This window comes from Impatiens glandulifera, chromosome 1 (genome assembly GCF_907164915.1).
Source record: "Impatiens glandulifera chromosome 1, dImpGla2.1, whole genome shotgun sequence".
Lineage (NCBI taxonomy): Eukaryota > Viridiplantae > Streptophyta > Magnoliopsida > Ericales > Balsaminaceae > Impatiens > Impatiens glandulifera.
In genome coordinates this window covers 13,975,080-14,002,324 of record NC_061862.1, presented here as the reverse complement: position 1 = coordinate 14,002,324, position 27,245 = coordinate 13,975,080, and the positions used below count along the sequence as shown (strand labels likewise).

At 34.6% G+C, this 27,245-nt stretch overlaps 3 protein-coding genes across 6 annotated transcripts; 1 reads left to right on the top strand and 2 right to left on the bottom strand.

Annotated features, from left to right (window-relative positions):
- Positions 1 to 982: 982 nt before the first annotated feature.
- On the bottom strand, positions 983 to 3,143 carry LOC124919216 (FRIGIDA-like protein 4a). Its single transcript, XM_047459409.1, has 3 exons — positions 2,135 to 3,143; positions 1,791 to 1,966; positions 983 to 1,696 (listed from the first exon to the last, which is right to left on the bottom strand). Exons 1-3 carry the CDS (start codon positions 3,057 to 3,059, stop codon positions 1,175 to 1,177), a joined length of 1,623 nt encoding a protein of 540 aa, XP_047315365.1. The 5' UTR covers positions 3,060 to 3,143; the 3' UTR covers positions 983 to 1,174.
- Positions 3,144 to 4,439: 1,296 nt separating this feature from the next.
- LOC124921906 (imidazoleglycerol-phosphate dehydratase 1, chloroplastic-like) lies at positions 4,440 to 7,694 on the bottom strand. 4 transcript variants are annotated; one of them, XM_047462613.1, is made up of 9 exons: positions 7,358 to 7,694; positions 7,140 to 7,276; positions 6,790 to 6,894; positions 6,559 to 6,651; positions 6,100 to 6,174; positions 5,192 to 5,254; positions 5,009 to 5,118; positions 4,846 to 4,912; positions 4,440 to 4,756 (listed from the first exon to the last, which is right to left on the bottom strand). In XM_047462613.1, exons 1-8 carry the CDS (start codon positions 7,620 to 7,622, stop codon positions 4,885 to 4,887), a joined length of 876 nt encoding a protein of 291 aa, XP_047318569.1. In that variant the 5' UTR covers positions 7,623 to 7,694; the 3' UTR covers positions 4,440 to 4,756; positions 4,846 to 4,884. The 4 variants fall into 4 exon arrangements, with proteins under 4 accessions (XP_047318569.1, XP_047318567.1, XP_047318568.1 ...); XM_047462611.1 differs by having other exon boundaries at positions 4,440 to 4,728; XM_047462612.1 differs by having other exon boundaries at positions 4,440 to 4,607.
- A 17,022-nt stretch (positions 7,695 to 24,716) lies between these two features.
- Positions 24,717 to 27,023, top strand: LOC124920666 (5'-nucleotidase SurE). Its single transcript, XM_047461207.1, has 9 exons — positions 24,717 to 24,958; positions 25,221 to 25,318; positions 25,421 to 25,485; positions 25,559 to 25,602; positions 25,672 to 25,749; positions 25,817 to 25,970; positions 26,232 to 26,411; positions 26,507 to 26,566; positions 26,652 to 27,023. The coding sequence occupies exons 1-9, from the start codon at positions 24,813 to 24,815 to the stop codon at positions 26,760 to 26,762; spliced, it is 936 nt and encodes a 311-aa protein (XP_047317163.1). The 5' UTR covers positions 24,717 to 24,812; the 3' UTR covers positions 26,763 to 27,023.
- Positions 27,024 to 27,245: the final 222 nt, after the last annotated feature.

Sequence of the window (27,245 nt, the reverse complement as noted above, 5' to 3'; positions counted from 1 at the left end):
GATGAGTTTTAACCTAATAATAATATACTACAAGTGAAATAGATGTAAGTAAGGATGACAATTTAAAACCGTCATGTAAAAAACGAACTGAATTGTTTCGTTTGGGACGGTTTTTCCTTGAAACCGAACGGGCAATGATGGTATTTGTGTCCCGATCTCACCCTGATTCTGTCCAGAACACTATAAACATAATTAATTATATTAAATTATCAATATATTTATTTATTAATTTATTTTATAAAAATAATAAATTTATTTTTTTTATAATAATATAAAATTTATTATATTACAATATATATTATATTAAAAAAATACGTTTATATAATATTTATTTTATTATTTATTTTTAAATATTTTATTAACGGTGCTTCGCGGAATTCTACAAAATAAAAACGGGTTAGATAATAAATGCATTCCCGCCTCGAACCGCCCCATTGTCGTACTATATGTAAGTTCTAATACTTAAATTCTTAATCCATAATCATATTATAAAAGAAGAGCATTGGATACCTAGGCTGGCTGGAAAGAAGCAAGATCAGACAAGATAAGATCCTTTAACAGAAATAAAATTAAAGAGTTTGCCTTGTGTTGTACTACTACTATGCATTTATTATCACCACTTGACTTTCTTCTCCCCCCATTAATGATTACCATTGGATGCCAACAACCCTACTATGGATCAAGCTAGAATCAACATGTCATCAAACTAGTACATCCTTTTCTATCATTCATTACCCAAAATAATACTAGCTAGTAATAACTTTACTCTTCTAAAAATGCTAAATTTTTATAGTAGTGTACCATAGAGGTGTTAAACAAAATAAATAAAGAGGTTTTCTGATAGATAGATAGATAGATAGGGATTAGGGAGATTATAGGGGTGGTTGGTAAGGTATTCCTTCCCAATATCATTGTTAAAAGTGCTACAACTATTACTTTTCCATAATCATATCATCTTCTTAGTTTACTTACTTACTACTACTACTACAAAGTCTATATAATCAACATTTAAAGTAGTTTTAGTTTTAACATGAAAATTAACACACAGATATCAGCTACCATTAAAAAGGTTAGTGATTACTGATTACAGACCATCTAAAAGGTAGGTAGGTAAGGCAGGCAGGCAGGCAGTTATATCATAATATCAGCAGTAACCATGTTGTGGTCATCAAGTCTATCGGTAGTAAGCTGGCTGGTATTGTAGTGGCATGGCATTACCGTACCCTCCTCCATATGGAGAATAGTTCATTGGTGGGGGAGCAACTGGGTATGATCCTATCAGATGAGGTACACCAGCTTCTGGTGATGAGTATGCAGAATAAGGGCTGCTGCTTGGAGGGCTTCTGTTTCCATACATCACAGGGGAGACCGGATAACCACCACCACCATAGTGGGTCGGGGGAGATGGTGATTTCATGAAAGCTGGAACGGCATTAGTAGGGAATGATGAAACATATGCATTTGTTGAACGTCCTGCCTTAGCTGGTGGCATTGGCCCTCCATTGCTAGCTCTAGTTCGCTTGTTTGCAGGGACTGCAGCTGGTCTTTTCCTCTCTGTCTTAACTGCCTTCTCTAACTGTTCAAGCCTCTTTTTCAGGTTTTCTGGAGGGAATTCTGCTTCTAGTTTGTATTCTTCAATGCATTTTATCACAGCCCTAAGTGCTGACTGCTCCTTCTTCGCAGCACCAGCCTGAGGCTGTCACATACCAGAAACAAACTAATATCACCATTCTTTTCTTTTTTTTAAACCCCGCAAATGAAAAACAGACAGTATTTTAAAGTTTACTAACCGAGGCTCGGCCAGAGTTGTTGAGATCCTCTAAAATAGAACCTGCAGTTTTCTTTGCATCCTTCAGGAAAGCTTTCAGTAGAGGGACAGGAGGGAACTTGTCAACAAGTCCAACCTCGTAACTGAAATGCACTGCATCAACCTGCTGTCCCCTTCCAATCAGTTCTTCAATCATCTCTGTCCCAAAATAAAACATATAACATATGAAAATGTTCATTTTCTCAAGCAATTAATTGGGATCATCGTTCCTGGTTAACACATACCATATTACAACTAAAATCTCAAACATACCAGATCTAAAGGAAGTGAGTATGGAAATCAACGTTAAGAAGTGTGTAAAAATACCAGGCATTTTATCGCCCAATCCAAGTGAAACAGCAAGTTTTGGCATTTGCTTCCTCCAAGCAGACCCAATAATCAGTTTCCTGTATAAATCAAGATCTTCCTTCTTAAAGATGCCAAAAGTGACCAGGTGCTGCAAAAACGTGTGTACATCAGGAGTTTTAACGTTTTCAATCCCACCGCGTTCATCCAAGCTTAACTTCCACGTCTCGGCTATATCCTTAGCTCGTTCCTTCATGATTGGAGTAACCAAAAGCCGAGATTTTCCAAGGATGGGATCAACCACCACGGGTATCAAGGACTCCAGTATCAAGACACAAGCCCAGCCCAAATCATTAACTCTCTCAGTCCTGTCCTTCCTTTTATCCACAGGAAAAACCTCAGAAATCGCCTCCAAGACGAACCTAGCCGGATCCACACAATCAGCCAAAGCAGCCGGCATTTGAGCCCTCACAGACTCCAATTCCTTCTTCCTAAGAGTCACAAACCCCCAAAAACCCTTGGAATTCATTCTACTACAGTAAGAACTCAAATTCAAAAGCAAACCTTCTCCATCATCCACCTCTCCACCTACTCCCCCTCCATCAATGCCGTCAAATTCATCACATTTTTTAGTTCCCAGAGCGGTAATCGCAGCCTCCGTCCGTCCCTTCATCTTCTCAAGCAACATCGAGATAGAACCATCGATCGTAGTTTCCCGTTTCTCAAGAAAATCAAGAGAATCTTTCGTCTGAGCATCTAGATTCCCGATCTTCCTCTTGATCGCCTCAGATTTCTTCTGAATATCTTGCTCAAGAGACGTGAAGTGATCCGTGAGCTCCTTCCACAGCAAAGTACAACTAGTCATTAGAGACGCCTGACGCTGAAATTCATCAAAACTCGCCGGCGGCTGGTCAACAACGCCGCCTGGATCTGGGTTTGAACCCATCGGAGAAATCCTTCCCAGTCAATTACAGTAGTAAAACCTAGCTAGAAAGTCTAGAGAGAGAAGGATGACTATTACAGAAATTTTGAGACAGAGAGAAAGAAGACAGCAAGTAGTAGTTTGGGGGAATCGATAAAGCGAAGAGAATTGGAAGCTGACGTGTATCGAACAATAATGTGACACGTGGATTTGAAGGTGGTCCATGTTCTAACATGCGCTACAGCTTATAATACAGTTCACCAGCAAGCACGCAGCCTTAACGGAAAGGATAAGTTTTTTATTTATTTATGTTTTTTTTTTGAAAAGATAAGGTTTTTATGACGTTTGATCTGTTTAAACCACTTCCGGTAATCAACGGAGGAGACAACATTCACATATGGAACTTTAATAATTGAGTTAAAAACATCACTTTCAAAATTATATTTAATAAAAATAAATAAATAAAAAACACAGCTATCATCACTAGGTTAGGTTTTTTTTTTTTTTTTTTTTCTGTAAACTAGGTTAGGTGTGTTTACATTATCCACTCCATATATATATTGTTTACAATTTTTATGTAATATTTTTTTAATTTATGTGTAAAAATGAAACTGTTGTTGTTGTTGAGGTCTGTTTGGATTGAGATAACAATTATTATTACTTTTGCGGAAACCGAAGTTGAATCAAGATAGATAAAGAGGGAAGGGATAAGAAGTAAAGATTAGAGTGGGTGGAGAACTGCCCGGCTGCCCCCACCGCCCACATGGTTTTAGTCTGACAAACTATAAAGACCACTGCCTCCCCATTTTCAATATTTTTCAGAAAATTTGAATTCATGTTATTTCCTGACTTCCCGAATTCAAACCCGGGGAAGTTCTGAATTCAAACCCGACAAATTTTACGCTTAATTAAATGATTTCGAAGTTCTGAATTTTAACCCGTCAGACACAAGTTTTGCGCTTGATTAAGTGTTTTTGCATGCTATTTACTTGACCCATAAGAATTAATCACACTAAAAAAACAGAACCAGTTTTCTATGAAAAAAAAAAAACAAACCGAATCAACACTTGGCCTCTATTTTTCATTAGAAAAAAAATGAAATAAAAGTTTTAATTAGATGTAAACAGCTTGATAATAGAGGCAAAACCTAACCCCAAAGAAATACAATATTTATTTGTACCCTTTTTCACGACAACACATGAAAAAGAGAAGAAAACAAAGCTGACAAAAGTGGGCAAAGTTAAATGAATTATTCTAGTGGGTTATTTCATTTTTTATATTTATCCCATTTAAATTCTCATTTAACAGAAAACATTCAACTCATGAATTAAAATATTAAAATACCTAATATGAACATTTTAAAATATCAAAACTAAAGAATCTTTCCTTTTATAAATGGATCTCTCTGATATTGTTCTATTATTATTATTATTATCATGGACACTCTTATGAATATTTAAACAACAATGCACTAATAAAAAAATCCAGAGATTAGTTAATATACAAACTAAGCTCTTAATAATCCCCAAAAGAAGCATCTTTTTGCCCCCACTAAACTTTGGATAGCTTGACCTTCAAGAAACAGTTATCAAGATGTAACTTGAGGATTAATGATGAAAAAAAAAACAGGACAGCAGGCAGAGATCATAATTGGCTTTCATGCCACAAAAGAGGTATGAGGCTTCTAATATAACTGCCAAGAATGAGGATTTTTATGCTTTCTGTAGAAGAAATTCATGTATGTGATGATGTAGTCTTTGCAAACTAGGATATAGATCTCAAAGAGGGATGGAAGTTTTTTTTGTCTTACCTTATAAGAAACACAATCTTTATTGTTGGAATTGAAATGTCAAGAACGGGACAGGACACCTTTTGAGCTGCGTATGGACACACGAAAATACAGTTATTTAAATTAGTGCATTAAAAGAGACTACCCTTGTAGAAGTGAAAGACAAATAGTTATGCTCTCAAACCTAGGTACAGTCCCAAGACGGCGAGCATCATACTCGGTTGCCTGTCGCAGAGCTCTAGCAAAAGCCTTGAAGGTTGCCTCAATTATGTGATGAGAATTTGTCCCAGAAAGCTATTACAAGAAAAAAAAAATTATATTTAATGGAAAATAAATTGAAAAATGTGTTGGAGATTAAGAATATTACCTGGCGAATGTGGAGGGTCATTCCAGAAGTATTAACCAATGACTGGAAAAAATGCTCAACAAGCTGCATCAGCAGAATTTCTATATGGTATTAGTTTATGATATACATTTTGACAGGCAGAAAATCTTCATTGGGTCTACTGGAAGAACCAATTACAGCTTCAATTGAGACTTATCTGAATCTTAACAGATATGGCTGATATGAAGCAGTGTTCTTTTCTATTAACACGAAACTGAACATTGACCTCTCAATTGGGAATATTTAGTCCAAATAAAAATAAAACAAATGGTGTTTTGCTTCTCAATATTCAAGATTAAAATTCCCATGACAGCAGTGAGCAATGTAAAAGTGTCAACATTTTCAGAAAAAGAGAAATATTCAAGATTAAAGCATATTTGCCCCTATTAAACTATTCAATGGGCAAGATTGTTTATAAGCTTATTTAACTGGGAACAAATCCGCTGCCTTGAATATTTTTATAAAATAAAATGTTACAGATGAATGTCAGGGGCAAGATAAAAATGTTCAATATAGAACTAACATGCTCCTAATTTAAAAGGTTTGTGGGCCATATTGCTCATTAAATAGTTCAAGAACAGACTGCTCCGTGTGAAAAAAGTTGAGGGGCAAATGATGCTCTTTATTTCTATTAATAATATTTAACCACTATAGCAAGCCTCAGATTGTGAAGCAACATTTGTTGCAGGTCTGTGAGTGGCATACCTAGTTTATAGCCAAAATATTTGTTAAAGGTTAACTAAGGAGAAGCAAGAGTCTCATGGAAAATGGCTAGTTCTGATGTTATGTACATTTCATAGAGGCACATATAGCTAATATGTTATGTACATTTCAGATATATGCTTCTTGAAATGCAAAAAGCAGAGTAAAACAGTAGAGAAATAAAATACCTGAGTATCATATGTGCCAACTCTCTCTGTTGAAAATTTTAGATCATAGCCTAAATGAGGCCGTCCTGATAAATCCTGAACCAGAAGTAAGCAGTTGCAAGTCCATAAGTTTAAACTTCATCCAAGGTAGTAGAATCAGCATATGCATTAAGTGGGAGTTAATATGAATCAAACTACTGCAGTTAACTAGAGAAATGGTGATAACTGCAATAATATTATCAATCATTCGTGGATCAACACCATTGCAGAAGATCTCGTAAAGGATTTTGCTCCTATGTTGGTAATAAGAACTATGGTAATTCCGGTTCTTCAAAACTTACTGGAAATTTAAGACACTTCAATTATGTCCAACAGTGGGGTAAGAATTAAGATATCCACTTAATGTTACATTCAATCTTTAAGGTCTTACTATCTTATAGATTTTAAAGAATAGTTATTTCAGAGGTGCAGGACTCTTACCAATGTGACATGCACCAATGCTTCATCAAGTGGAGCTGAGAAGTCCCCAAAACGGCTGATCCCTCTCCTATCACCTAATGCCTGAAGCAAAGCCTAAACAAAGCATGAAGCTAAGTCTCAAATCCGAAGTTATGAAAATGAATATAGAAGCACTTGCTGCTAAAATCACATGTTTACCAAAAATAAATGTTCACAGAATAATCATCTAAAGCATATGCAGAAGAAGGTTACCGTTCCAATAGCAAGTGCAACATCTTCATTTGTGTGATGGTCATCAATATGAATGTCACCGGTTGCTCTAACATGAACATCAAATAATCCATGTGAAGCCAGTTGCTGGTATATTCAAAAGAAAGGAAAACAGAATCACATCCCATTTGAAGCAAATCTTAGTAGAACCAATAAACATGGAGAATTCTCATTATTGAAATATAACATTACAAGTAGTCTCCTGTCACATTCAACCAAACAGCAGAAAAGCTTCAATTCTACCCATTTGGAATTGGGTATTCTTTGATTCCTAACTAAAGCAACCAAACAGCAATGAGGAAAATGGAATATTGTAGGAACGAGATACTAACATCCAACATATGGTCAAGGAATGGTATCCCAGTGCTGCTATCTGCAATTCCAGAGCCATCCAAGTTTATTCTGACAGACACATCCGTTTCTTTTGTAACCCTCTTCACCTCTCCAATTCGACTTCCTCCATGATTATCTATGTTAGAAGAAAACAACATTTATAGACCGCTCATGTTATGAATCGAATTGAATCGTATTGGAAGTTAAGGGATTTTACCATTGACAATCGCCGGAGATGTAGCCGGAGAAGTATTGTTATTGAAGGCGGAGGAGGAGGAGCTGCAAATGATGTGTGTTCTATTACTCCTCTTTTGGTAGTCCGTTGAGGTAACCCTTTGATGGTGAATCGAAGAACAGAGCTTTTGGTGGTGTTGGAACTGGACCCGGAACAGGATCGACGGAGGAATCCTGGACACACTTCTCTTCAGCAGCTTAGATGATGAAGAAGAGGAGGAATAGTTCACAAGATTCAAGGCGGCCATGAAAAGTGTTGTTTCTTCTCGTCTGTCTCTCTTTCTTTCTGCTTTGTGGGGGTTCCTGGTTCCAATTTTAGTACAGTATTCTCACAATAAAACATCAGAATTTGGAGATCTAAATTTTATTTAATTAAACTTAATTAAGTAACAATTGAACTTTTAGGTCAAACCAATTCTTTTTTAGTCTAATTTTAGATGATTGAAAATTATAATTTATTTATCACAATTAGGATGTATAATAACGATGATAATTATAATATGTGTCTACAATTTTCCATCCCAGTTGTTGTACTATTGTGAGTGTTGTTCTTATGAAAATCCTAGACTGTGTTTGTGTTAATTGGAATTGAATTACTTACATTGTTTGGGTTTATATAATCAGCATATTAAAAGTGATGTTTAACTGATTTTTTTTTCACTCTAAGATAAACTTTAATGTATGTTTTGATTATTAGAATTGAAAATAGAATTTATATTGAAATTATAATTATATTTTAAAATAATATATATTATTAAAATATTTGTTTGACTATTATGATATATCAAGTGTTGAGTGATTGTTCAATAACAAAAATATCATATGATATTTTGACTTATTAAATTAAAAAAAAAAAAACAGTGCGATATTATAACTTTCTAAATTAAAAAACAAAATATTGAATCTTAATTTTAACTTCATAAATTATATTTTTGGTTCATCCGGTGGCTTTTCTAGGAATGTTACCTTATTTTTATTTTCATCACTCAGATTTGAGTTGACGTATTTAATTCGATTTGATATCATGTTTAGTCGTATCAGATTTGTCGTCTCAATTTTTTATAATCTGAATAATACTCTCAGATTTTGGTGGGTCGTTTGCTGTTCATATTTGTCGATTGTTTTAGTAAATATTTTCTCGAGTATGTGTACATCATTTTCTTAACAGCAAAGGAGATAAAGTTGTCAATTCTGAAGTTATTTCTCATTTGTTCAATAATGATTTATTTAAACTGATTTTTCATTTAGAAGTCCTCTTACATGTATCATCACTTGTTTTTATGAGTTTCTCATTATTTTGACATTATATGTAGATGATTAGTTATAATTTGACAGAACATTTTTTGGCGTTGCTTACCAACCCACGTGTAATGACAATTTTCAGTGGCGCCAAGAATATTTGGTAGAGATTCTTTCAATGCTTAATTGATTCGTTCGACTTACTCTACTTTTTCACTCGTTCTTGTAGAACTCAAACGAGTTCGCCTTTAGAGTCACCCTAAAACAAATACAATGTTGGATCATCTTCATTATAATTTTATTTTTTGTAAATTTGATATATTATTTAACATATAAATTACCATTTAATTGTTTTGATTGTGTAGATGTTATTATTAAAATGAAGGTAAAATCTTCACCATGTCGATTTGGCCACTTCGCCAAAGATGGTTGAACTAGAACACTCATCAAACAAGTCAGGCCGAGGTAAAACAAATAACCCGGGAGACACATGGAATATTCTATGTGTGTCGCATATTTAGTGACAAAGAGAAAGGAAAATGGTTACGCAAGCAAAATCAAAAGGATTTGGAAGGATCGCCATCAAGACGAAGGAATGATCGACCTGTATTAACAATGTCATATGTGTGTCGAGTTTGAAATTTACTCAGCCTCGGATAATTGGTGGAAAGTGGGCATAAGCTCTACTTCGATAACGAATGAGTGTATTATCTTTGCTAGACAAGATAAGTCAAATGTATTCACCAGTTGAATCTTAGCTCTCAACATCAGTTATGTAGATCTAAAACATCTTCAAGTTTCTACCTCAGATTATTGAACCTCAATGCTATGACATCAACAACTTGGTCATCTCAACTTCCAAAGCCACAAAGAGTTGTCTGACAAGAGTATGATGTAAGGACTTCCTCGCATAGAAGAAGAGAAACATGTATGTGAAGGATGTGCATTCAAAAAGCAACACCAACTTCCATTCCCAAAAGGAGTATCATGGAGAGCTAAAAAAATTAGAACTTGTCCACACCGACGTTTGCAGGCTGATGGACATTATTTCTCATACTCAAAATATGTATTTTGTTCTTTTCATCGATGACCACACTCATATGACTTGGGTCTATTTAATGAGACAAAAGTACAAAGGTGCAATGACTAAACTTGGATAGGACAAATTAACAGATATAATTTAATCCGATTATTTTAGGAGTCGTAGTGATTTGCTAGAAGCCAACTACGTTTAATGGGGTTAAACCTATAACTATTATAATCGGGACCTATGAGGTCACACACTTAGAGTTGACCGACTAGATAAACGAGAAAGATGGTTAATTATTAATACATATTAGATATTATTAATAATAAGAAATATTATTTATTTGTGAAATAAAATAATATATAATTAATACATATTAGATATTATTAATAATAAGAAATATTATTTATTTGTGAAATAAAATAATATATAATTAATGGTTAATTATGGAGTTAAGATTGTGAAATAAAATAATATATAATTAATGGTTAATTATGGAGTTAAGATTGTGAAATAAAATAATATATAATTAATGGTTAATTATGGACTTAAGATTGTGAAATAAAATAATATATTGTTAGGATTTAGGTAGCCGCTGGAGAACCGGGGGTTGGACCGGTTAGCGGTTCTCACTCGAAGGGTGGTGGTTAATCCGGTTAGAGATTAACACCGGGGTTTCAATACTACACAACCTGTCACAAACCCTTGAACTAGGTTCAAGCGCGGAAGAGGTTTGCTTTCAGGTTGAAGCAGCACACTTGTTTGATGGACAAGGCCGGTTTCGGATAATGAAGGTTTGAAAATGGTGGGTCGGTTTCGGTAATCTGGAAATTCGGTATGGATAGTATAGAGTCGGTTTAAAGCGGTGTAGTTGAGTTAATCGGTTAGATAATGGAGCCGGCAGAAGGTAAATAACAAGACAGATTTTATGGATGTTCGGAGATAAAACTCCTACGTCACCCCTTCCTCTCGAAACCGCGAGAAGGATATTCACTAAGGAATACAAGTACAAACCGATCGAGACTTATTTCCTGCTCGATAACACTCTTACAATTTACACCGAAATTGTAGAACACACTTTGACTTTTAACACTTAGGCTTTCTAGGAACAACACGGTCTTATCACTTGTAGAATAAATGCTCTTAGAGTTTCTCACTTGTCCACTGTATCGCTTGTTGTCCCGCATTTACTCTTCTTCAACTGCCCCTTTTATAGGTGAAATATGCCAACGGTCATATTTCACTACCTTGAATCTGATTGGCTGAGCAGGGTGCAGTGATTCAGTGTTTCAGAGATTCAGACCTGCGGTCGTTTCCTCAGACCTGATGGTCAACCTCAGACCTGATGTTCTGTCTCAGACCTGGCGGTCTATTCTTCCGGTATGTAAGACAAACCTGCCGGGTTTGTCTTTTACTTGATGTAGGCACTGTCTGTCTGTTGGACAGTTGTCTGTACTTGGAAGATCTTCTTTCTGACTTATCCCGAAGTGGACAGATCCGGTAGTACTGTCTTCTGCAGCCTACAGTCTTTCCTCAGACTTGCATGGATATGGAAGTGTTCAGTCTGTTCCTTTGGTATCGTTCTCAACAGATACCCGAATTGTCTTCTTGTTCTGATCGGCCATTTGTCTTAACCGAATGGCTTTTGGTATGAGTGATGTAATCGGACTTCTTCCGGTTATTTCTCTGCCTTGTGGATGATCGGCTGTTTGATGATTCCGGTTTTAAGCTTTGGGCGATCCTTCCTTTGTGCGGTCACGTTCCGAATACTCTTAGTCGGTTTACTAGCTTGACCGGTTAGTTTTCTTTAGCCGGTTTCGGTTCGGTTCCTTGTTCCTGCATGGAAAGTTTATTTAAGTTAGGTATGTTTGAACCGGTCTGATTTTATCTAACATATATAATTAATACATATTAGATATTATTAATAATAAGAAATATTATTTATTTTTGAAATAAAATAATATATAACTAATGGTTAATTATGGAATTTTATTTAATACAAAAGGATTCACTTATTTACAAAAAAATGGAAGTGAATAGAGAGAGAATTGTTCCTCTTTTAAAACGGCTTTTGCTATATTACGGTCAGAACTCCAAGAGGAAGAAATCATCTTTTAATCTAGCAATTTGATTGCTTCCCCTTTGTCTTTTTCGTCCTAGCAGTCGAAAGTAAAGAGATCTAGTCAGGCTCGTGTGGACCAAGTAGAGGAGCAACACGTGGGGCTCTCGATTATTCATTACTACCAGATCTGATCCGGTTTACGCATCAAAGTTATATTTCTATAAACTATATATCATGATTCTAATAATTATGCATGATCATATGATTAGATGTTTAGATTAGATCTATAAATTATTCCGCTGCGAACATCTAATTAACCAACAGTGGTATCAGAGCGCAAGGTTGCATATATTGAAAGGATCAATAAATTAACTGTTAATTTTGATGCGGATCTATATCGATGATATAATTTTACATAGATTAAGATGTAAAACTATCTTGAAGAAAATAAAAGAAATATTTATTTTAATTGGATTATATAAATATTTGGATCAAATAAATATGATATATTTGTTTTCTAAAAGTTAGGAAATCCCACTTATTAAAGATTAATATTTTTCTAGTATGGCCCAGAAATACGATCTGAGCATCGTTATGTTTTCTTATAACACGATCTACGTATCGTCATGTATTTTGTAATTTATTTTGATAATTAGATTATTATAAATAATTATGTAATACAAATAAAAACCATGAAGTTCAAGGATGGAGATCCATGAAGGGTGCAAGCATGGAGACCAAAGAAGTTTAGTTCTTTATATATTTTTTTTTGCATCTTAGGGGCCATACTAGGATCACAATTTTCATTGCATTGTTTTTATTTATAATAATTTTCACTAATAAATAAAAGACAATCAAAACTTAAGTTCCTAAAGAAAATTGGGGCAATGCCTTTCCGTGTCATGACCCATGAAGTTTATGGTTTTGGTTGGATAGGTTTCGCAAAAGCGAGGGTGTCTCTCCTCAACCTTAGGATCATGAGGATGAATCTATACGGGGATTCATAAACCTTGATACGGTTGTACCCAACAAGAGACCAAAAGGCAAAGTTTTGGATCTTGAGGCATGTGGATGAATCCTACATTGGATGTGGATCATCAACCAAGAATTATAAGAAGTTATAATTAGTAATTGTTACTTACCTTGAACACACAAGACCTAAGGCAGTGCAAAAGTACGTTGGGGATTGTCTGTAATGGGATCTTGGAATCATTTTATTCATAAGGGATTATAAAAACTTGAATAAAATGTGCATTCACTTATTTTAAATTGTTCAATTATAAGTATTTTGCAAATTTCAAAACATAAACTGATTTGTATGTCATTTATACTCTGTAGAATATGTCGAACGATAATTTGAAGTTCTCTCTGCGCTCAATTGTTGAGAAAAACAAGCTCAATGAAACGAACTTCCTTGATTGGGAAAGGAATCTGAGAATTATTCTCAGGTCTGAGGGACGTGAGGACGTCCTAACTACCCATATCCCTACTGTGACCGGAACCTCATCAGATGAGGAGAAGGCAACATCAACTCGGGTGAAAACTGAAGCATTACTTTTTACTTGCCTCATGCTAGCTGCAATGGAGCCTGAATTGCAAAAGAGGTTTTTGCATTCTGATGCTTATACTATCATAACTGAACTGAAAACGCTGTTTCAGGATCAGGCAAGGATAGAGCGATATGAGACTCACAAGGCTATACTTGATAGCAAGCTTGTGAAGGGAAAACCAGTGAGTCCTCATATGATTAGCCTGACTGGGCTTTTCAAGAGGATGGAAAATATGGGGACCCCATATGACCAAGAGTTGACCACTGATATTGTTCTTAGATCCTTACATGATGGTTTTGCACCATTTAGAATGCAATACCATATGAATAGTCTAAAGCATGATCTGAATGAGCTCCATAACATGCTTAAAAATGCTGAAGGCAATATTATTGATGATAAGAAGAAGGAAGTTTTAAATGTCAACAATGGGAAGGGGTTTAAGAAGGTGACTAAGAAAAAGAACAATAACCATGGGAAAGGCAAGCAAGTTGCCAAACCCAAGGGTGGTGAGAAGCCAAAGATGGCTGCTGATCATGATTGTTTTTACTGCAAGGCCAAGGGACACTAGAAAAGAAATTGTCCCAAGTACCTAGAAGACAAGAAGAACGGGACTGTGAGTTCCACTTCAGGTATTTATGTTATTAAGATTATGACAACCGATGTTCTCACATTAAATAATGGTCCTACTTGGGTATTAGATACTGCATGTGGTGCTCACATTATTTCATATGTGCAGGGACTTAGAAATAAAAGACAAGTGAAGAAAGGAGAGATAGACCCGCGCGTTGGAAATGGAGCAAGTGTTGCTGCACTTACCGTAGGAGATTTAAGTCTATCTTTACCTTCTGGTTTAATATTAGAACTGAATAATTGCTATTATGTTCCTTGCATTACTAAGAACCTTGTTTCGGTTGCTGTATTACATTCTGAAGGTTTTGAATTTAGCATTAAAAATGGAAATATTTCTGTTTTTAAGAATGATATTTTCTATGCGACTGCTCCAATGAGTAATGGACTCTTTGTATTGGATCTCAAATCAGAATTGTATAACATAAATAACAAAAGACAAAAATTAAATAGTTTGAGTGAGGCCTACCTATGGCATTGTCGATAGGGTCACATTAGTGCGAATCGCATGAAGAAGATCCACAAATATGGGCTTCTAAAAGACATGGATTTTGAATCCATTGATACATGTGAATCATGTCTGATGGGCAAGATGCCAAGGTCACCTTTCAAAGGAACGTTTGAAAGGGCTACTGAACTACTGGGCGTAATACATACTGATGTATGTGGTCCAATGAGCACTGAAGCTAGAGGTGGCTATAGATACTTCATCACATTTACTGATGACATGAGTAGATATGGGTATATTTACCTTATGTCACATGAATTTCAAAACGAAGTAAAGACTCAAAGTGGTAAGAAAATAAAAGCACTTCGATCTGATCGTGGTGGTGAGTACTTGAGCCACGAATTTGATCATCATTTGAAAAACTGTGGGATAGTCACACAGTCGTCCACCCCAGGAACACCTCAACTAAATGGTGTGTTTGAAACGAGAAACAGGACTTTGTTAGACATGGTCCGATCAATGATGAGTTTTGTTAATCTTCCGGTATCCTTCTAGGGATATGCCCTCACTACCGCTGTACTTACACTAAATAGGACTCCGTCAAGAACTGTAAACAAAACTCCATATGAGATATGGACTGGAAATGTTCCAAAGTTGTCTTTTCTGAAAATATGGGGATGTGAAGCTTATGTAAAGCGTTTACAAACAGAGAAGCTTGCCCCAAAATCAGATAAATGTTTTTTTATAGGGTATCCAAAAGGAAGTTTTGGATATTACTTCTACAATCCAACTCAGCAAAAGGTGTTTGTTGCAAGGGATAGTGTCTTTTTGGAAAGAGAGTTCCTTTCCAACAAGTCAAGTGGGAGAAATATTTATCTTAAAACAGTTCAAGATGATGAAGAGCAGCAAACTCAACAACAAAATGACATGGATGATGTCGATGCAGAGATGATTACTTTTGAAGGCTTAGGGCCTCAAAACATCCAAGAACCAGAACAAGAGGATCTACAAACAGTTGTAGATCATGTTCCGGATTTAGTTGTTGAACAAGTTGAACCCACTCGTAGATCGGAAAGGCCAAGGGTACAACCAAGACGTTATGATGATTTCACCTTAAATGTAAGCCTTGATGTTCTTATGCTAGAACATAGTGAGCCTTCGACCTATAAGCAAGCAGTGATGGGTCCAGACTCCAATAAATGGCTTGACGCCATGAGGTCTGAAATGGATTCGATGTTTGAAAATCAAGTATGGGACTTGATAGATTTGCCAGATGGGGTAAAACCCATAGGAAGCAAATGGATTTTCAAACTAAAAAATGACAAGGATGGAAATGCATCTGTTTACAAGGCAAGACTAGTTGCCAAAGGTTTTAGACAAATTCATGGTATATACTATGACAAGACATTTTCACCAGTTGTCATGATTAGATTCATTAGGATAATTCTAGCTATTGCTGCATATTATGACTATGAGATATGGCAAATGGATGTCAAAACCGCTTTTCTAAATGGTTTTTTGGAAGAGGATGTGTACATTACACAACCTGAAGGTTTTGAAGATCCAAATCATGCTGGGAAGGTATGCAAGCTTAAGAAGTCCATTTATGGACTTAAGCAAGCATCCAGGAGTTGGAACTTTCGATTTGATGAAGAGATCAAAGAGTTTGAATTCATTAGATGCGAAGAGGATCCTTGTGTTTACAAGAAGTTTAGTGGGAGTAAGGCAGCCTTCTTAGTCTTGTATGTGAATGACATACTACTTATTGGGAATGACATTCCGATGATAGAGTCCGTAAAAGAATGGCTGGAGAAATGTTTCTCAATGAAAGACTTAGGAAAGGCCGAGTACATACTTGGAATTAAGATCTATAGAGATAGATCTAAGAGGCTTCTTGGATTAAGTCAAGGAACTTATATTGATAAGATTCTTAATAGATTCAAGATGCAAGATTCCAAGAAGGGATTTTTACCCATTCAACAAGGTGTATATCTCAGCAAGACGCAGTGTCCTAAAACACATGCTGAGCTTGAGAAGATGAACAAGATCCCATATGCTTCTGCTATAGGATCTATCATGTATGTCATGGTATGTACACGTCCAGATGTTGCATATGCTTTGAGCATGTGTAGAAGATACCAATCAAGTCCTGGAGAAGCACACTGGAGTGCATCTAAGAATATCCTGAAGTACTTAAGAAGAACAAATGATGATTTCTTAGTATATGGGGGAGATGAAAAATTGATCGTACAAGGCTATACTGATGCAAGCTTTCAGACTGACCGAGATGGTTTTGAGTCTCAATCGGGTTATGTCTTTATCCTTAACGGAGGAGCTGTGAGCTGGAAGAGCTCCAAGCAAGGTACTATAGCAGATTCTACAACAGAGGCTGAGTACATTGTTGTTAGTGAAGCAGCAAAGGAGGCCGTTTGGATGAGGAAGTTCCTAGATGAACTCAGTATTGTTCCTAGCATTTCAATGCCTATCGACATATATTGTGACAATAATGGTGCCATAGCTCAGGAAAAGGAACCGAGTTCGAGCTCCAAATCCAGACACGTTATGAGAAAGTATCACCTTATTCTACACATCATCACTATGGGTGATATTAGGATGTGTAAGGTGCATACTGATGACAACATTGCAGATCCATTAACCAAACTTATGCCTAGGCCCAAACATGAGAGTCACACTAGAGCTAAGGGTCTCAAGCACATTGGAGAATGTCTTTGAGTTTGCTTTTGTATTACATTATGTATTTATGAGTGTTAGACATCAGTTTTATGTTTGACTTGATAATTTTATAATATATGATATTTTATCCTTATTTATATTGTTTTTATCGATATTGAATAATATGTCCAAATAATTCATTATTAACAAATGGGATCACCTTAAGTGTTCTGGTGAATGAAACCCCATTAAGTGAAATGAAGTTTTGAATTATTAAAAGTCTATAGTTTGAAATCATCAAATGGACATAGATGATTTTATAAGTTACTATATTGTAAGCTGACTGATAGCGTCAGGTTTCATGGGCTATAAGGACATGGAGATGTCTAGTCAATTACATATATGTGTATGGATGATACATGTAAGACTGACCCACCTTAAGACTCTCCAAAAGAGATTGTAGAGTTTTAAGTTAAACCATGTTTAGTAGATTCCTCAGACATGAGTATGTTGTGGCCTCACTTGATGATTGGTATTTCTTTGACATTGTTAAACGCTTTCCGTAAAAGGGAGTTATAAAGGCAGTAGTTGGGATTGCTAAAAATTGAGTGGGAGCCATAGTCATACAAGAATGGAGAAGTCCTCCTACTTCATGTATACTGTGATACATTGAACAGGAATGGTGTCTCGGCCACTTGAAGAGCTAGAACTGAAAATGCATGGCCATGCTCGGATGGATTAATATGAATCATCCGTTTAATTGACAGTTCAAACTCAGAGTTCAAGAAACATATTTGATAGAAAGGTATGAATGTTACCATATCATCAAATAAGATATTAAGAGACAAAGGTATCTTATATTGCACACTTGTTTAAGGACAAGTGGAAGATTGAAGAAATTGTGTCCTTTAATTTAATGTGCAATGACTAAACTTGGATAGAACAAATTAACAGATATAATTTAATCCGATTATTTTAGGAGTCGTAGTGCTTTGCTAGAAGTCAACTACGATTAATGAGGTTAAACCTATAATTATTATAATCGGGTCCTATGAGGTCACACACTTAGAGTTGACCAACTAGATAAACGAGAAAGATGGTTAATTATTAATACATATTAGATATTATTAATAATAAGAAATATTATTTATTTTTGAAATAAAATAATATATAATTAATACATATTAGATATTATTAATAATAAGAAATATTATCTATTTGTGAAATAAAATAATATATAATTAATGATTAATTATGGAGTTAAGATTGTGAAATAAAATAATATATAATTAATACATATTAGATATTATTAATAATAAGAAATATTATTTATTTGTGAAATAAAATAATATATAATTAATGGTTAATTATGGAATTTTATTTAATACAAAAGGATTCACTTATTTGCAAAAAAACGGAAGTTAATAGAGAGAGAATTGTTTCTCTTTTAAAACGGCTTTTGCTATATTACGGTCAGAACTCCAAGAGGAAGAAATCATCTTTTAATCTAGCAATTGGATTGCTTCCCCTTTGTCTTTTTCGTCCTAGCAGTCGAAAGTAAAGAGATCTAGTCGGGCTCGTGTGGACCAAGTAGAGGAGCAACACGTGGGGCTCTCGATTATTCATTACTACCAGATCTGATCTGATTCACGCATCAAAGGTATATTTCTATAAACTATATATCATGATTATATCAATTATGCATGATCATATGATTAGATGTTTAGATTAGATCTATAAATTATTCCGCTGCGAACATCTAATTAACCAACAATATTTACGATATTCAAAAAACTCAAGAGTCTCGTTGAAAAACAAAGTGAATGCTTTATCAAAAACCCACCAAGTGACGAAGATAATGAATACACTTCTAAGGAGTTTCACAATTTTTGTGAAGATGAATGAGCAGAAAGACAACTAACAATAAGGTGTACCCCTCAACAAAATATTTTTACTAAGAGGAAAAATCAGGTGGAAGTTAAAATGGAAAAAATAAATGATTCACGAGAAAAGTTTACCTAAAAATCTTATGGGCTGAAGTAGTTTACACTGTCGGTTACCTATTCAATAATAGTCATACCAAACAAGACTTTGTTTTTTAAGCATGGAGTTGTAGAAAACCATCGGTGAACCATCTCGAGGTATTCAAAATCATGTGCTATTCTCAAAATCTAAAAGTGAAACGACGTAAACATGACAAATCAAGAGAAAGATGTAATTTTGTTGGCTACAACACCGTGAGAAAAATCTATAGATTATTTAGCCTAAAAGAATGTCAAGTTATTATCAGTCGAGATGTTCAAGTTGATGAAATTTTTCCGTGGAATTGGGAAGAAAAAAAGTTGAGAAAAATGACGTTCTAATTAGCACTAACAAAGAAGACAAGGATGATGAACATATTTCATCAATGTCAAGTACACCAGATCCGAGCTTGGATCAATTCAATGAAGAAAGTCGAAGCAAAGCAAGGACTTTAACCATTTTTGTCTCTCCAAACTCACAAACTCGAGAGCTCCAGAACGACAACAATGGTGGAAAATATATTTTTAGCTCTTCTCGCTCTTTTTTTCCTCATAAAAACTCTCTTATCCTTGATGAGCTCCCCAAAGCTTTAAGGATGACCCTTGAGCAATGGGCCTAGGCTTTTGGGGATCTATCGTCTTTTGTGTTTTTGTTTTCCTTTCTTATAGAAGAAAAAGCGGTCGTTGTGGCAAGAGAGAGGAGTTGTCGGATGTCGTGGAGTGATCATGGCGATTGGGGCTTTGAATTTTGATTTTGAATCATTAAATTTTGAATTTGCTTCTCCTAATTTGTTCCATTCTACTAATGACTGATCCATAATAATTCGTAAATCTAGATCGGCTATTTTTTCTCGAATAGAATCCGCTCTAGTAGACATCTCTTGATTTTGAAATGTATTAAAGCCATTTGTAGTAAAAAGGTGGTTTTTAGCTATGGGCCTAGCAAAAGAGAAATTGGAACAAAGTGGATGCAAAGACTGGATAGAAAGCTAGTGAGGAGGAGCCTGATAAATATTTAAGAACATCCATGCAGGTTGAAGGAATGAATAAAGTTGAATGGTTATTTAATTAAGCTGTTGTAGTAAAGCCATTAAGAAAAGGGGTAACCCTAAAAGTGAGAGAATGGCATGGGATTTATTGAACTCATAATTCATCAAATACTTTTTTCTGAATGTCAACTAAGTATCGTAAATAAATTGCTCTCGGTTGTTCAATTACCCTAATAAATTCTTTTCCGTTCAGAAAGTTGAATCTTATATGTGAGGACTGAAAAACGAGTGAAACTTGTTTTAGGTTTTATTCTCATTGCCGATCATGTAGTCAGATTTCCCGCTTTCAATTCCGACCAAGATTTGAGGGTTGATGCAATTGAGCTCGTCTATTAGTTTAGTTCTTTTTCCTTAGTTCAATCTGTCCCTACAAGCTAGAGATTTTACTAAGTTGATTCGTAAGAAATATCGAATCAAAACTATTTGTTCTTGTTTGAACAAAGGAAACGCGGGCCTCTTCTATCGAAGAACTTTTTTGTCTTGATCCCAATTCAATACTAAACAAGTCCGATCCAATTTTGGCTCTTATACATGTTGTTGCACATTTTAAACCAAGTTCTTAGTGCCTGCTTTAGTTTGTCTTCGGTCGTAACGTAAATCACTTTCTTGAGCTTGCATACCAACCAAGTTAGGATTCAATTGAGAGGAGAAGCATGTAGTTTGTATAGAGTTAAGGGGGGAATGTCGCTGCTCATACTTCCCGCCCAGATCAAGAGTGATGAGCGAGTTAATTATCAACATAGAAAAGATTAGAGCAAGCAAGTCAGGAGGTTACACTGGCTGGATCAAAGGCGTAGAGGGTAGATGTAGATAATATCATTATACCGCTTGGACCCAATTGTAAGAGCAGAGCTCTACCAACTAAGCTATATCCCCCGAGCCAAATGAGCATGCATGAAGGAGTCAAATGTTTCTTCTATTATTTTCCCTGACATAGTTGGGACACCTTGGACTTGAACCAGAGGACCAGAGTTGAGATAGATACTAGTTGAAAGTCATTGCTTCTCCCTTGTCTTTGAAGTCAACAAACTCAAACATTACTTCTTGGCTCACAAGGTTCGAAAGATTCCCCGAGGAGAAAATAGAGATGTCTCCTACGTTACCCATAATATGTGGAAGTACTGACGTAATTTCATAGAGGCATTCAGCCTGAATGCTATATGAAGAACATAAGCCAAATGATAGAATGGGAAAACCTAAGATGTAGAATATCCTAACACGAGTGATTCGGTCCCTTATTAACATATTTGTGTTCTTGGTATCCTTAATACTTCCTTTTTTGAGCGAGTAAAATAGATATGGTTTGATACATACTAATTTGACCATTATATTTTTACAAATAGTCAAAGGAGTTCAACGTTTCAAAGAATTTTAAGACATTATAGTTATCCTTAGATTAGATAAATTATCTGAAAATGATCATTTAATTGTGGAAAGAGCAAGAAAAATTGAGTGTTTTTTTTATCACAAACCTTTTTCGTAGCAGAAGTATTTACCGGTTATCCAGGAAAAAAATATGTTGGTCTAGCAGAAACAATTAGGGGCTTTCAATTAATTCTTTCCGTAGAATTAGATGAGAATTATTATGACTATAACCCTTGGTAAATTTACCAAAGATGAAAATGATTTATTTGATATTATGGATGAGTGATGACTAGTTACGGAGGGACCGTTTGTGTTACTTTATTGCATTCAAAAAGACTATACTTTGGCTATAATTAGGCTATGGATCTCCCTGGTTTGGTGGATTATCTTGAAAAAGGGGTTAAGAATTGTGAAATTATGTTTTCTATTGCATTTGCTTCGCCTGTCGAGGAAGAGAGAAAGGTCGCATAGAAGGTAAGAGCCGATGTGGCTCTATTGTTTATCAAACCTTATCGAAGCAAACAAAATCCTTGTTATTTATTTAAATGGGATTGCTAGGGCTAACCTCTTTTCTAATTAATTAAGACATGGGGCCTAAGGGTGTTCAATATTTAGTTTGAACCAAATATCCGACCGAATTTGAATTCACCAAATTTGAATAAACCGAATTTAAATTTCATTTTCGGTTTTCGAATCGCATTTTAAACCAATTTGAATTCAAATACAGTTTTCGAATTAGTTTTCGAGTTGAGGTTTCAACTCAAAAACCAAACCGAATTCATTTTTTATTATTTATTTTATTATATATTATATAAATTATTATATAAAATATATAATAATTCCTCTATCATCTCATTTATATTCTCTAAATCTAATTCTAATTTTTCAGCCGCCATCATCTCATCAATATTCTCTACACCTAATTCATCAGTCGTCCACCTCATATATATTCTCTAAACACAATCTCTCTATTTTCTAACATAATCAAATAATCTCTCTAGTATTCTCATCTCTATTCTCTTAACCTAACCCTCTAGTTACCTCCTTCCCTCATTTATATTCTCTTAATCTAATCCTTCAGCCGCCACCTCCCTATTTCATTTATATTCTCATACAAAAGAGTCTCCACATGCCCACCTCTCGTCTAACCGCCCACCTAAGAAATGAGACTATTGATCTAATCTCGTCATCTTCGCCCTCTAGAGCTTTGATCTATCTATCTCGCTATCTTCGGAGCTTCTTTTTTGTCAAGACTCTTAAATCTCGATCTATCTTTTTCGTTCAACACCTATTTCAGATTTAAGATCCATCTTCATCATTCAACATCTATCTATGCCTTTTAACATTCTAATTCAATTTTATTTTGAATTAGAATATTTGGAATTCAAGATTTGGCAATAAAAGAAAAAAAATCGAATTCAATTTGAATTATTAGATATTTGAATTGAACATCAAATTTGAATTCAGTTTGGTTTTATTAGAATTTATTCGAATTCGATTCTGTTTTTGAATTGACTAAAAAATAAAAATTTGAAATGACCGAGTCGATGACTCGAATAACCCAAAAACTGAACCGATGAACACCCTAATAGAGCCACCTCATCCTTCCATTTGCTTTCATTTTTCATCCATCCACCTCTATTGTATGTAGTCAAATTTCATCATCATATTTTAGCATGATATCCATTAGTTGCTGATTCTAACTTTTGGCCTGGTTGACCAGGTCATCGACATAGTTGACTGGGCATGTTTAAATGCACATTATTTTTCAAACCTGCAAAAGGAATAAACACAATCAGTTACTCTTTTTATATATTTATATATATATATATAAATAAAGACTTCAATTCAATCTTATGAAACTAAATAAATTTAAACCTATTTTAAACTAATAATAAAATCAACCTTCTTCTAAATCATCTAATTCAACCAAATCAACATTCAATTTATCCAAATTACCCTCCTCACTCAAGAACAAAAATAACTAAACCCATTTCCACCAAGCTACCAAAATCCCTAATCCAACTAGACGGAAAAAAATTCACTCAAACAAAATCCAAAACCCCAGATAAGATTTTTAAGACCACCGACAAAAATAATATTAATAATAAATTATTAGAACCTTCCATCAATGGTTAACCTTAACCATTGATGGAAGCCACGAAAAACTATCACTTGATTACTCAAAAACGATTACAAGACTCTAATACTATGTTAGAATAAAAAGAGAAAGATTGTATTGAATTGTTGTTTATATTTACATAAGTTATGTCTATTATATAGGCATTATAATTAACATATAGGGAAAATAATATAATATAATATTTGATATTATCACAATTTATAATATTGTGATAATATTAAATATTATAATATCCTAACACAATCAACCTCGGTCTGAGATTTTAGAAAAATCACAAACTTAATCTTGTCGGTTATTATGACAGTGATCTTGGTGGATCCTTAGACAATATAAAAAGCACATCGAGATACTGTTTTTTCTTTTGGTTGATGTTTTCATGGTTGTCCAAGAAACAACAAAGTGTTGCACAATCATCTGTCGAAGCCGGGTATCTTTACTGGTCACTTCACAAGCGATATGGCTTCGAATAGTTTTAGTTGGTCTCAGTCCTCATCAGAAGTCTGCAATTGTTATGGCTAATAACCTAGTTTACCATATATAGTCAAATTTGGCATATAGCACTCAAGCATCATTTTATCCGACAATCGATAAAATATAAAGAAATTCAACTTGAATTTTATCGATCTGAAGAACATGTATCTGACATCTTCACAAAAGCACTTCCAAGAGAAATGTTTCAACATCTCCGAACTAAACTTGAAATCCAATAGTATGTTAAGGAGGAGTGTTAAAATTAATGTGGTAAAACTTTCACCATATTGATTAGATATTATGAAAAAAAATATAACTATAAATTATATTATTTTCTAGTTTTTATTTCAATCAAATATGAATGAAACAATAGAATCTTCTATTGATTAACATGATTTTTCGAATATTTTCAAATATATATTAAAGTTTTGTAATTGCAAACTAAGTAAGTAAATAAAATGAAATATCAATTATCTATCAAAATCTCTTCAAATTGTTGTATTATTTATAAATTAATTATTTATTACTAAATTATATAAATACAAAATAAAAAAATTAACAAAAGACCCACATTGAATGTATCGTCAGCCAATAACATCCTCTCAACTTATAATTAAATTTATACAAATAAAAAACTTTTGAAGACATTAGTTTTATAAAAACAAAGTCTCTCACAACAGCCACAGATAGAGAGAGAGAGACCGTGAAGAACAACACACTTCATTCCCTACAAGTCGTAGTCCTGCAGTTACCTTGGTTGGTTATGGAAAATGAAGCTGATGGAGGAGGGAATCGACCGACAATCATGGTCACTAACGACGATGGAATCGACGCCCCAGGCCTCCAAGCTCTCGTTCGCGCCCTTGTCTCAACTAATCGATTCCAACTTCTAGTTTGCGCCCCTGATTCGTGCGTACCTTTCTGAATTCCATCACCCATCTTTATTGATTTCTCTGTCATCCGATTATCATTGTTTTGTTTGATTTTGTCTCTAAAATATCATCATCGGTTAACTCTTACTGTTTTGTGATCTCTTTTGGTGATTTCCTGGGTTAGTTTTTATAAAAATGGTTTCTTTCTTGGTCTCTTAATTCCCCCCTTATGCTTATGAAACTATTTGATTTCCATGGCTGTGCCCTATGAATACTACATGACAATTTATTTTCATCAGGGAAAAATCAGCAGTTAGTCACAGTATTACTTGGCGTCATGCTCTGTCAGTCAAAAGAATGGATATTGATGGAACTCTTGCCTCCTATGGAGTATCTGGTTTGTTATGAGAGATGACTGCAGAATTTATCTATAATGGGGAGAGTTCGATCCCCCCCCTCAGTTTAAATCTCATCAATTTTGTATATGTTTCTTGTATAGGAACTCCTGCGGATTGTACTTCACTGGGCATCTCTGGAGAACTCTTTCCTACTGTTCCAGACTTGGTTGATCCATCTTTCCATGATTTCTTATTTACTCGATAAGAAGATTTCATAATCAATTCCTTCGTTCTTGCAGGTGATTAGTGGCATTAATAAGGGAAACAACTGCGGTTATCACATGTCAGTTGCTCTTTTTTGTTCTTGTTTATGAATTACTTGTTTCTAATGTATACTTATTTTGAGGTGCAGTGTCTACTCAGGGACTGTTGCTGGTGCTCGCGAAGCCTTTTTCTATGACATACCTGCTATCTCTATTTCATATGATTGGTATGTGGAAACTTTAACATTATATTTTCAAGTGGCTTACTTATAATCTTGAATAATTGATTTGCAGGTCTATGGGTAAGAGCAAAGACGACGATTTCACGCTGGCTGCTCAAGCATGCTTACCGATTATAGGTGCTATATTGGCGGATATCAAGAATAAAACGTACCCCACAAACTGTTTCCTGAATATAGATCTGCCTACCAATGTAGAAAACCATAAGGTAAATCTGATACTAATTTTTTCTTGTAAAATTTTCATCAACTGGCCATGTTTGAGAATAGCATAATTTTGGTCCTGGCTTTGCATTCCATCATCAATCACGGATTTCTTTTACAAAAGAAAAAACCTGCATCAAAACAAGCTCCAAGTCTAAACAACTGATAAATGAACATTAGATCAAAGTCTCTTATAGAAACAGTAATTAGATTTAACTGTTGGTGTTCAAAATTCACATAGTAGTATATGTTTTGATAATTTACAGGGATACAAATTAACAAAGCAAGGAAAGACTTTTTTCAAATTGGGGTGGAAACAGGTGGCTTCTGAAGCAGAGGGAGGAAATCTACTATCAACAATGGCTATGGAAGCTAATCCATCTTTAACACCCAAAACTGATGATGCCAATGCCAAATCAGAAGAACGACTCCTGTTCAAAAGAGATGTGAGCTCCAACATCACTTTCTTTCTTTTTCTTTACAATATTTCTGTTCATTTATGTGATAATACATTCTTATATTAATATTTTAAATTCTATAGCTAAAAGGATCGCAAACAGAAGATGGTGAGACAGACCATAACTCCTTGAAAGAAGGATATGTATGTGATTTTGTTTTGAGTAAAACTGTTTTAAATTGGGAGCCCATGATTAAAGCAAGAATCTAAATTTGTTTTTCTTTTTCAGATAACTGTTACTCCTCTTGGTGCTTTATCTAACGCAGAGATAGACTCACAAAAGTATTTTAAAGAGTGGTTGCCAATCGTGGCAGAGCGTTTTTCATCTTCTGCTTTGTGAGTGATATATAGTAAGTTTCATTCTTCATCTCAAGTATTGATTATTTGCTGCAATCTGTAGAAAAACAGATGTTAAGTTGGCCTAAAACAGCACATTCACAAACATTTTTCTGGTTTTTCTGGTTTATTTTTAATAATTAAGGGATATTAACCCTTAAGATTGTATCTCACGGGAAAAATAAAATGGCCTAAGGTGTGATTCATAATTGTAGGGATATGATTCTAAAAAATTACTTATTTGAGTTTTTTTTGCCATAAATCATGATGAAGAATCATTTTGTTAGGCCCAAATACTGAGCTCAGGCCCGAAATCATCTCCATTGAAAATTTATGTATAAGAGGTCTTTTGTCAATTTTAAATGCTTATATAGCTAATTTATCTATTACAGTACTATTTCTATGTTGAATATGAAATTTACTTTTTTAATACATAAATTTATAACTCATTGTAATAATTCAACTGATAGGAAGGTGACAATTTGAA

Excerpts from the sequence above, each read along its gene's own strand:
- LOC124920666 (XM_047461207.1), top strand. The coding sequence starts at position 24,813 with ATGGAAAATGAAGCTGATGGAGGAGGGAATCGACCGACAATCATGGTC. Across the intron at positions 26,412-26,506 it reads GACTCCTGTTCAAAAGAGAT|CTAAAAGGATCGCAAACAGA; the intron begins GTGAGCTCCAAC and ends TAAATTCTATAG. Across the intron at positions 26,567-26,651 it reads ACTCCTTGAAAGAAGGATAT|ATAACTGTTACTCCTCTTGG; the intron begins GTATGTGATTTT and ends TTTCTTTTTCAG.
- LOC124921906 (XM_047462613.1), bottom strand. The coding sequence starts at position 7,622 with ATGGCCGCCTTGAATCTTGTGAACTATTCCTCCTCTTCTTCATCATCT. Across the intron at positions 6,175-6,558 it reads CATTGGTGCATGTCACATTG|GATTTATCAGGACGGCCTCA; the intron begins GTAAGAGTCCTG and ends CTTCTGGTTCAG. Across the intron at positions 5,255-6,099 it reads TTGGCACATATGATACTCAG|CTTGTTGAGCATTTTTTCCA; the intron begins GTATTTTATTTC and ends CTGCTGATGCAG.
- LOC124919216 (XM_047459409.1), bottom strand. The coding sequence starts at position 3,059 with ATGGGTTCAAACCCAGATCCAGGCGGCGTTGTTGACCAGCCGCCGGCG. Across the intron at positions 1,967-2,134 it reads ATTGGGCGATAAAATGCCTG|AGATGATTGAAGAACTGATT; the intron begins GTATTTTTACAC and ends ATTTTGGGACAG. Across the intron at positions 1,697-1,790 it reads ACAACTCTGGCCGAGCCTCG|CCTCAGGCTGGTGCTGCGAA; the intron begins GTTAGTAAACTT and ends GGTATGTGACAG.